The following is an 11,507-nucleotide window of genomic DNA, read 5'->3' on the forward strand; positions in this document are numbered from 1 at the left end:
TCTTCCTCTCAAAAGCATGTCCTAGATTAGTGGGGCCAACCTTTTTGCCACACCTCACAAATTAGCCCTCCCTTTTCCTTGAGTTGCCTCTTCGATGCCTTTCCTTACCTGATCAGTTGCTTAGCCATCTGGTCCCTGACAAAGCTGCTGCTTTGCTTTCTGCTTCTTGTTCTGTGCTTACTTCCTGATCTCATGCTCTGCTTCCTGCTCCTGGTCTTATCTGCCACTGTGTTGTCTGGCCCCTCCTCAATCTGCCTGTGCTACATGGGGGCTGCCCATGCTACTTGTGGTATCCTAGCTGCAGGTTGAGTGTCCCTGTCCTAGATTTAGAAATGGTGTAGAGAAGTACCCCAAGAATAATCAGTAGCATGGAGAGGCTTCTGTATGAGGAGAGATTAAATAGGGAATATAGCTTGGAGAAAAGACTGCTGAAGAGGGTAAATAATAGGGGTTAATAAAATCATGAATGGTATGCAAAAATAAACAATGATTTATTTATTAATCAATACTTTCATGATACTAGAACTGGGGGACATGCAATTAAGTTATTAGGAAAGCAGGATTAAAACAAATAAAAACAATTTCCTATTCACAACAGCATGCGGTTAGGTTGCAGGACTCATTGCCACAGGATGTTGCAGAGGCTGGTAATTTAACGAAGTTCAAAAGAAGATTGGGCAGATCCATACAAGATTAGGTCCCAGGGCAGATGTTAAACATAACTTACAAATCAGGACTTCCTACATCTCTCAATGCTGGAATCTGTAAGGGAGGAGGCAGCAGATCAATTTGGATAGAACCTGCATAATATAGTTTTCCCCTTACTAGCTGTTTTCTCGATACTGGGCCAGGTGGACCTGTCTTCTGATCTAGTATGACACTTTGTAATGTTTGTACAGTAGTTATTTCTTAAGGCCTTACATCCAGAAGATTTTTGAGAGCAGAGGTTTCAGCCATATGTTCATTGGATTAATTATTACTTGATTAGTGATTACTGGATATGTTCTGTTCATTTGATTGGTAGCTATACTATCCTTTGCATATGCATTTTTTTGCATAAATATTCAGAGGTGCTTACTGGACTGATTTTTCAAAGGTTGCAAATGCATATAACTTGAAATGACCAGTGGATTGCAGCTTTCAAACAGCCCAGAAGTATTTGGCTCCCATGACCCTCCGGGCACTTTTGAAACCTTTTTGTGTCTATGTAATTGCTTATATGCTTTCCTCGTCTAGTATGGTTTGTCACTCTTAGATGGAATGACCAATCAAAATTTAAGACCACTTTTAAATGCTGGATGACCAATCTTAAATGTAATTGTAAAATAAACTTCCAAAAGGGCTAGTTTAGGGTCTTAAGCCATTCAATATTTTTATCAGTGACTTGGAAGAAAATCATTTAATGTTGAAGTTTTCAGGTGACCCACAGATTTGGGGACTGATAAATTGTGAAGAAAACAAATCACTGTTGATTCAGAGTGATTTGTATTGCTTCATGATCAGAGTTCAAACAAAGAATACAGACCATACTTTTAGGTTAGAGGAACCTGTTCTGGGAAAGCAGTGATGCTGAAAAAAATTTAAGGGTCATGATGGATATATCAGTTGAACGTGAGCTTACCAGTGTGATGTGTTTTGCTATTGGAATAACATGTTAGGATTCAGGCGGGTTCTTTAAGGCTCACAATTTGTCAAAAGAGGATTGGCATTTTTTTATAGCAGGTATTCTCTAATTCAGTTAATTACTTTACTTGAAGCAGGAGCTGATCCAGGGAAATGTTAGTGGTGTGCAAGAGGTCAAAGTAGATAATCACAGTGATCCTTTCTGGCTTTATAATCTGTGAATTTTTTAAATTGTGAAACAGTTAAATATTTGACTCTGTACTGTATTCTAAATTGCATGCTTAATAAGCATTCCAATTGAAAGCCTTGAAGAAAATCCATGATGCTTTCATGTGATGGAAGGTCTTAATAGAAATAGTAATAAGTTTCTCTGTATTTCTGTTGAAACAGTCTCTCCTGTGTATGAACATTGTATCTCTCTATCTAAAATCTTATACATACTGGTTAAAATGTGAACACCATTTCTCATTAGTTTTGTTTTTCTGTGTACACTTGCAAAATTTGTAATTCTTGATAGGTCTTGTGAATGTATGAGGATCCAGTATTTTATCATAAGCTTAATTCAAGCTAAAAGGTTATGGTTGTACAACTCGGGAGGAACTCCTGGAAGGAGAATACAGCCCTTTAATGGAGTCAGCTGTTCAGGAATGGCAGCTGTGTAAACTTCCTTCAGTCTTACATGCGTGAACAATTAACATATGTTTCAGATAAAGATAATTTACAGGTAAGTTAAATTTTCTTTAGACCTCTCTTTCTCATTTTCCTTTACATATTTACTGCTCTATGTTTCAGGCCACCCATTTTCGGTCTCCACTTCTTCAACAGACAGAAAACCAGGTAGCTTCAGCAGCTGGTCATCAGGGGCAACAGGCTGTAACTGATGTCATCCAGCAGCTCCTTGAACTATCAGAGCCAAGTCCAGTGGAAAATAACCAGTCCCAGCAACCTGGCCAGCAACTCAATATTGCAGTTGGAATCAATAGAGACATTCTACAGGTAGAACATAGATGCATAATAAGTGGCTTTATATGCTGCAGTGCTGTGTATTTGTCCTGCTAGTGTCCCTTATCCTGCTAGTGAAAATGGCCCTTCATGTTTTCAGTGGTTAGGTGTTTTTTTGCACTTCTGAACAGATTTAAAACAACCGATTATTGTTGTTTTAATTGAGGTTTTGCAGTCTCTTTTGTGGTCCAAGGACTTATGGACCTTTGTAATGTTAAATTGTGTGGACCTAGAGTGCAAATTTATTCAAAAGAAAATTTGCATCAGATTATGAACTGAAAACATGTCACTCAGCTGTGTTCCATTAAGTATGCGGAGCAATTTTTGAATCAGGTCTGTAGTATGAGGAGTGGGTAATTATCACTGCACCTTCAACTGTTTCCCAGTACTTTTCTTTGCCCCTTTAGGTGCTCAATCTTCTTAAAAGACTTGTGATATGTTGACCAATTTGCAATGTGTTCAGTTGTCAAGCTGCAAAGGTTGCAAATTATTTATGTGCATACAATCTCTCTTAAGCACATAAGAGCTATAGTTCAATGCTGAATCCCTTTTTGGAACACTTTAAGGCCTTCATCTGCAAGTCACTGTATACAGGTGCAATTTTATGCATGTACAGAGCTCCATGAAGTTAGTGTGGTCCTGTTCAAATGTTGAGATTTATAGGATTAAGTCTTATTCAGAAAAGTTTCCCTTCCACAAACTTGACCTATTTATATATTGGTTCCTACATACATATGATTAGTTGTTTTTTTTTAGTTCAGTTTAGCACGCAGCATTTTGTCACTTGAAAATATAAATGTCATTCATGTATCAAGTAAAAAAAATAGAATTTGGAATTTTTGTGGGAACTTGTAGATATAATTTTAATTTTTGGGGAAGTGGTGGTTGATACATGTATTTCTGGATAAAATCCAACTTGGCATCACATGAATAATTCAACTACTGCAATATTACTACCTGTCACCTTTGAAAGGATATATGAAGCTTGAAACTTTGAAAAGCAACTGATATTTTGAGTTTGTAAGAAACCTGGTGGAATTTCTCTAATTGTAAGCATTTCATCATTTACAGAATTGTTGTTTGAGCAAAACATTTGGAAAAATTTGTGGGATTTTTCTTTTCTAACTTTCTAGTTTTGTTCTGTCTTAGCAAGCCTTAGAAAACAGTGGTCTGTCTTCAATCCCAGTTTCTGCACATCCTACTGACTGCAGCCAAATTAAGACTCCTGCAGCCCAGGATCAAAATCCAGATGTCCAGAATATCTCAAATCACCAAGCTGACCCGAGTAATGCAGAACAGGATAAAGGACAAGAAAGTCTAGATAAAATGGATAAAAAAGAGAAAAAGGTCTTAAAGAAAAAATCACCATTTTTACCTGGTAATGTTGGAAATGTTCACTCTGTAAACTCTTTATACAGTGCTATTTACACTATCTTACATTTTTATAGTTTCTATCACTAAGCTATATAGGATTTTTTTAGGGTCTAGGCAACAAATAAAATGCTTATTTTTATAGTTTATATTCTTTTCTCTAAAAGAACTTGTGTGTATATTGAATCTTTCGCTACATTTTTTGCATCCAGGTGTTGGTTCTGTATACCTATTCAGATTTAATACAGAAGTATCAGTATGGTTAATCACTAAGGTAGGGATGTCAAAGATAGGACCCATGGGCTGGGTCTGGCCTGTGGAGCCCTATCATTCATCCCCTGTGAGTCTCAGACTGGCTTCATATGCAGCATTGTCTGGCCCCAGCCCTGTGTACTACACATGGCATGCAGAGCCAATCTTGCATAGGCTGCATATAGGGTAGAGGCCAGCATAGCACATGGAGCCAGGTTGGGACTTGTGCTACATGTGGTGCCAGGTGCCAGACTGGTCCTGAGTGCTGGATCTGGGGCCAGTCTGAATTGTACTGGATCACCCCACCTGCTAGATCCAACGTACAGGGGGGTCCAGCATGGGCTGCCCCCATACAGTGCATGCCCCAGACTGGCCTTATGCATTGCATGCTATCCACAGAGCCAGGCCTAGTGTCTTGCTATGTGCTGGGCTGAGGTTGGAGTTCATGCTGCCAGCCAGTGGACCTGATCCAGCCTTGCACCCCTCATCTGGCCTGCGGGGCCAGATGACTTTGACATTCCTGCACTAAGAAATGATCAGTTGGTGATAACTCTGACCAGTAATCTTTGAGCAATTTTCTTTAGAGCTTAATTGTTAACTTTTATGTTTTTTTTATATCAGTACAGGCGTTCGACTCAGGGTTGATTTCAAAGTTAGAAACTCTTTCAGTATACCAGGGTTCTCCAATTGGTGGCTTGTAGGCTGCTTGCAGCCCAAAAGGGGTTACTCTGAAGCTCCTGGGCTCCCATCAGCTGCCAATCCCCTTATCACCAGGGATCCAGGTTTTCCGTTTCTTATGGAAAAACACAGATTTTTCTCCTTTTAAGGAGGAAAATGTGGGAAACCACAGGTTTCCCCTTGCAGGCTGGCAGAGTTCCCGAGTTACCCTTCCAGGCTGCTTGAGACTGGTTGGAGCGGGACACGGGGCGCCACGTGCATGTGTGCATACATGCACGTGGCCAGCAATACAGCCAAGCAGCAGTGGAGAGTAGCTCTTCCAGCTGGCTGCAAGTAAGTTTATTGGGGAGATTTGATGAGGGGAGAGGGCATAGGTGATGCACAGGGGAGCAGATTGAAGTGGCTATTGAGGGTGGGAGTGTGGGGCAGGGTTGGTGGCTGGGGCTGGGAGCGCCTCCCAGCCTGGATAGAAATGTGCAGCCAAGGGGCTTGGCTTGGGGAATGGGTCAGCATTATGGGTGGCTCCTCTGGGAGAACGGCAGAGGGCTGGCTCCCCACTGTTGCATGCACTCTGGGGGGGGAGGGGTCCATGGGGCAGTCACATGCCCCCAGATTTGTGCACAGGGTGGGGGAGGATGTGGGCTGCCTGCTGCTGACTCTGGGCTTCCTGCCCTGCTGCCCTCCCTCTGAGGGCCTCTGTGGCCTAGCAGATGGGACCCAGCACAGGAGGGCGGAGTGGGGTGGGGAGGCTCAGTGCTGCCACTACCATCACTGGGACCTCCACACCAGCCATGCTGCCAAGGTAAGGCGCACCCTACCTGCCCGCTGGGCAGGGGGATGCCTCCATCATGGCAGCATGGCTGGCATAGGGCTTCCAGAGGTGGTGACAACAGCACCCAGCTTCTCTGTCCCACTCTGCCTCTCCCACTGGTTCCAACTGGTGGGCCATGGAGGCCCCTAGGGGAGGGCAGCAGGGCGGGGAGCCCCAAGCCCATAGCAGGCAGCCCACATCCTCCCCCACCCTCTACAGGCTCCACTCTGGCTGTGCCGCCCGCAGGGGGTGGGGCACTCCACTGTGGCCACAGCAGGCACTAGGTCCTGTAGCCCTGGCATGCTGCGGACCCGCTCCAGTAGGGTTGTGGGGTGGAGGGCACTGGGACAGGAGTAAGGGCCACCAGTAGGGCTGGGGAAGCTGTGAGTTGGGGGAGTGAGTAACACCAGCAGGGCCAGGGGGCTGTGGGTTTGGAGTGAGGGGCACTGGCAGGGCCAGAGGGCTGTTATGGGTTAGGAGTTAGGGGCCAGGTCAGGACACCAGAGTATCAGGGTTGCTCAGCACCACAAAGCATCAGGGTGGGGGACAGCTGCAGTTGGACCCATGTCTTGGTTAGTGAAGGGGGCAGGGGGTATTCTGATTTTCCATGATAAAAAACCAAAATCAAATGCCAAAAATATATAGGTATTCAGAATTTATTCTATTATAATGATTGAGCCACTAAAAGGCTTCCAAATTTTTTTAAAATTGTAAACATATCAATAAAACATGGTGTTCAACTAGTGTGTGTGTGTGTGTGTGTGTGTGTGTGTGTGGTGTTTCATTTTAATCACAGAAAAACACGGATTTTGAGGTTTTAATCAGAAAATTTTGAGTTTTTATCAGAGAATTTGAGATTTTTAAACAGAGAAAACCAGGATCCATGCTTATCACTCTAGCTACACCATAGCTGAGAGCTCCAGGCTTCCCCTTGGCTTCCACTTCTTGTGGGGTGCCCATGCAGTGTAGTAGTGGGGGCTTCTTTTAATTTCTCCATGATAAATTTAATTCTATGCTAATGTATGCGTATAACTTTGCAAAGAATCATTACATTATATAACCTTACTAGATGCAATCTGATATTGGACATAATATATCAGTAGGATATCCTCAATTTTGACTGCCTTATTTTCTAGCTCAAAAGGAAAACTTTAGTGGGTCTTGTTTTTCTGTTTAGCTCTGAGGGGTTTTTTTTGTGGGGGGGTGGGGTTGACATGCAAGAGTTAGCTGTTGACTTAGACAATATTTAAGGATTGTGGGTTTTAAGTTTGTATTAAAGACATCAACAAATTGTAGATCTGTATGAAAGGTTTCCAATGGCATTTATTTTTATTTATTCGTTTCCTTGCAAATTTTACAAGGACACTCTGTCTGTTAACTGAAACTTTGGACTCCATGTGAATTAGCTACATTTTCCAGTGTGGTAGAGGCTGAAGACCCGTTGATTAAAACACTTCCTGTGGATTTGCTAAACTCTTTGGGAGGGGAGCTTCAGTCCTAACATACTTTGTCACTAAGATTACTGTTTCAAATTTAACTTAATTTTTTATGATAAATAGCAACATATTTTAATATACTGATGCTTGTATGATGGCCACCATTTTGGCTGCTGCTTATGTTGTTACACATGCTTGTGCTCATTTGTTGTATTTTGTGAGATCTTTCAGTGTATATTTGCCTTCAAACAGCAGGTGTTGCATAGTCTGAGGCTCTGTGCCACAGTCACAGGTGGTTGAACCAGCGATATAGCTCCACTTCTTCATTAGTTCCTTGGAGTGTCCATCTCTGGTGCATAGGTGGTTGAGACATCACCACCTTTGACCTGGTTTGTCAGCCCCTGGTGGTAAAGACTCAGCCACTGGAATGTCCATATTTTTTTGCTGTTAGGTATTTTTTTTCAGCTTCTTGTTCTATATCTGTAGTCATCTCTCGTGGCTTCAAGAGGTTGGTTGGGTGCTGGTGAGGAAGCTCCTGTGTGATTTCAGATGTTAATGTGCTGTGGAATGGTTTTACAGTGGGTGTCTCACATCTTCAGTTTGCCTCAAGTATTCTATCCTGCTGGCCACTGCTCTTCTGATGGCAGGTGGAGGAATGCCTTCCAGGAGGTGTACACTGTTTAGGCTGGTAGGCTTTGGATATTCTCTGATGCATTGGCAGCTGTCATTCAAGATGGGGTCAAAGTGCTTAGCATGTATGGATCTCTCCCATACAGGGTACATGTACTCAGCAGAGGAAAAGCAAAGAGCCAGAGCAGTAGCTTGGATGGTTGAGGGGCTAGCTTCCCGTTTCAAGTTGGTGAGCTTATATATAAAATGTTCTTATGAGTGAGCACCTTTGCTTTTGTCTTCATGATGTGTTCTTTGTATGAAGGTTTGATTGAGAGTGACTCTGAGGTTTGGGCAGTGGGATAGTGGGGCCCCAGACCATGTCATGTCGAGCTGGCTGTTGGCCTCATGAGGGCCATAGCAGAAGCATTCATGTTGTGACCCCTGTCAGGTAACACCTGGTAATACCTGTGAATTCTGCTAACACTCCAAACCACACTTCTGACCATTTTGGTTGACACTTCATATAACTGGAAACCCCAGCTAAAAATATGACTCCACAGGATAAAGTGCCCCCCCATGTCCTCCTACATGTCGCCTATGAGGCAGGTGGTGGGATGTGGCTGCAGCTGCTTTTCTCTGCTGCAACATGGAGAAATCTCCCACTGCTGCCATTCTCCATGCTACACCATGAGGAAAGCACTCATTGCTACCACTCCTCTCCACTGCTGAAGCCCTATGTCCATGGGCTGGACCTGGCTTGCTGAGTCTGTTCTGATAACCCTTGGCGTAGTGGAATTGCGTTTCACCTGGATTCGTTTCGAGAACAACATACCTAATACTTTATGATCTTGTACAGACATTCAGTTTTTCCTGGGAGAGTCACTGGTCTCCCAGGAGGAACCATGAGTGTACAGATGTTCAGGCTTTTTCTCTCATGGTATAAATGTCCTATCCAAGAGAAAAATAACCTTGGGAATAGCCAGGGTTAAATCACTTCCAGGAGAGGTTCTCCTGGTAGAACAAATATCTACATGCTGTGGTTTAGCTCAGAAGAGATGTCCTCCAGCATTCCCCCCTCCCTCCCAGGGAGACGTTGTGTCCCTTGCTTGACTCTGCTGTTCCAGTAAAGAGCAGAGCATACCCCCTTCACACTCCCCACATTGTGCTGCAAGGAAACACAGGCTGACTATGAACAGTCTGAATCAGCCAATCAGAGTTGTTGCCAGATTAAGGAAGTCTGCAAAGCATACTGAGATGGTCCCCCTTGGCTGCACAGTGTTAGCACTGCTAGCTCTCCACTCTTCAGGGGCTTAGCATTTGAATGTCTGTACACATGACTCTGGGTAGGTTTCTTTACCAGGAGAACAAACCTGGGTGAATTCTCCCATATTATTTGAATGTGTGTATGCGGCCAGTGACTGGTGTGCTAGATTATTTTTTATTTCTAGCCTCTTTTTCTGCAACATAACATACCAGGTAACTGCTGGAAAGCATATTTTAAGATGAAAATCTCTGAAAAGTACCCAGTAAAAGAAAGTAACTTCTCAAGCATAACCATGACACCAGAACACTCTGATCAGCTTTTATTAATGTCATGTGCAAAATACTACATATGTACAGATACCAAATTAAAGATGCTGTGGGAATTATAACTATGTAAACATAAATTCTCAACTGACATTGTATGTATAAAGATATCTCTAAAGTTGTTCTTTGCTACTCCAGCTCCCATTTTTTTCTCTTGTTTTTCAGTAAAATAATTCTGGTTTTGTGATATCACAGTTCGTTGACTTGGGGAAAGGATGTGATGTCAAATAGGGCTGTGCGAAATTTTGGAAGCTGTTTTGTTTCAGAGGTGTTTTGGTCTGTTTCAGCGCCTGAAATACTGAATCTGAAATGAAAAATGGAAGGCTCCAAAACATCTCCAAACGAAACAAAACCGTCCGAAATATTTTGGAAATGTTTCAGAGGCACGCTCCAGGAATAGTTTGGCACAACCCCGCAGCCCTCCTTTTAAAGTGCTGGGAGGCTGGGGCTGGGCAGGGCAGAAATGGGGGCTTCTCCCATGGCTCTCCCTGCAGAGGCAGGCACAGCCAGAGGAACCACAAGAGAAGCACCCATGGCTGCCCTGCCTGGCCTCATCCCCTGCCCAGCCCCAGCCTCCAGGCACTTTAAATAAAAAAGAATAAAAGCCCTGCACTCACTGGCTGTAGCAGCGGTGATCAAGAGCTCAGGTCTTGTGGAAGCTCTAGCTCCCAGAAAGTGCACGGCGCCCTGCTGAGCCACGCTGTACTCGCACGGGTGGTGATCCCCACTGCCCCACACTGCACGGGACCATGCTGCCATAAGCCCCCAGAGGCCCTTATTGCTGCTGCTGCAGCTGGTGAATACGGGGCTTTTTTTGCTTTTAAGTGCCAGGAGGCTGGGGCTGGGCAGGGCAGCCACGGGGCTTGTCTTGTGGCTCCCCCAGCGGGGGAGAAGCAGGCACAGCCAGAGGAGCTGCAGGAGAGCCTGCAGCCTCCCGGCTGTGCCTGCTTTTCCCCAGCTGATCCGAATCTCTGAAACAGCGTCGAAACTCCGAAACACATTCGGCCAAATCAAAATGGAAGAGTGATCCGAAACACTGAAATGAATCACTGTCCTCTGAAATGGCCGAATCTGAAACGGAAACAAAGCATAGCCATTTCTCACAGTCCTAATGTCAAATCAGCATTCTGTCCTAATTGCTTAATGCTGGCTACAGTGTAGCTGGCTTAAATGATGTGATACTCTGTCTCTACGGGTATGGAAGGAGTTTTAGTTTGCTTAAGTTACCTCTTTGAGCTAATTTGTCTGAAAAAGTATCAATCACGTGTTTTGTTCTAAGGAAAAGAATTGTATCATGGTCAAATGGACATAGGGGACAGGTTTGTGAAGACCAGGTGCTAAGGCATTTCCAGCTTGTACAGCAAATTCCAAATATTTCCAAAGCTGTACCAACATCTGATTTTATTTATTTTTTCCTTTTGGGGAATTCTAGTGCTCTAAACTCCAGTCTTCTGTAGAGGAGTTGGAAAAACCTGTTGTTTTTTTTAGTTTGGCTTCATCCTGTTATCCAGGGAATCATCCAGGTTTAATGACCCTTCTTGTTTTCTGTTTTGAAAGAAACATGACACAACCCTGACAGCAGGTGGTGGATTCCACAGATGCTAAACATTTATGATATATAAATTGTTTAGTTTCTGCTACAGTTCAACAAGTTACACATCAGGCTTTTTGTCTATATTGTGCAGGCTGCCTCCCGATCCCATCCATGTCGCCATGTGCGAGCCGGGAGCGATATGCGGACCCGTCTTTGCGCACGCAGGCTGTGGCCAGCAGCCCGGGCACGCGGGGTCAGAGGAGACCGTGCGGCGGCAAGGCACGCACGGGCTAGAATTAGTCACAGAGGCGTAGTGGTTGATTTAAAGATTGTTTACTTACACCAAAGATGGTCGCGGTGCAGGCAGGAAAACTTGCTTGAGTTACAGTTACAGCTAGAAAAGATAAGAGGCGGACTAGAGTTCCTTCCCGTGAACACTCTTCTAGCCCATCCGGTTGAAGGCTCTAAACCACGAGCCTGTCGCGCCAGCCGAAGAAAGTACTCGAGACAAAGAGCTCTGAATAAACTCACACGAAGTTTGCTAGGCTCCGTGGGTCCTTGTGCGCGCAGGGAAGAGGGATACGTCGAGGATTGCGCTCGG

General features: G+C 44.1%; 1 protein-coding gene across 1 annotated transcript in view; it reads left to right on the top strand.

Annotated features, from left to right (window-relative positions):
* ZNF236 (zinc finger protein 236) overlaps positions 1-11,507 on the top strand; it is a 139,072-nt gene that overhangs the window by 60,477 nt on the left and 67,088 nt on the right. Inside the window, exons 9-10 of the mRNA XM_025210666.1 lie at positions 2,416-2,619; positions 3,775-4,003. Coding sequence (XP_025066451.1) covers positions 2,416-2,619; positions 3,775-4,003 — 433 coding nt within the window. The remainder of the gene's footprint in view (positions 1-2,415; positions 2,620-3,774; positions 4,004-11,507) is intronic.

The sequence above is a fragment of the Alligator sinensis genome, unplaced genomic scaffold, assembly GCF_000455745.1.
Source record: "Alligator sinensis unplaced genomic scaffold, ASM45574v1 scaffold286_1, whole genome shotgun sequence".
NCBI classification, from domain to species: Eukaryota; Metazoa; Chordata; order Crocodylia; family Alligatoridae; genus Alligator; species Alligator sinensis.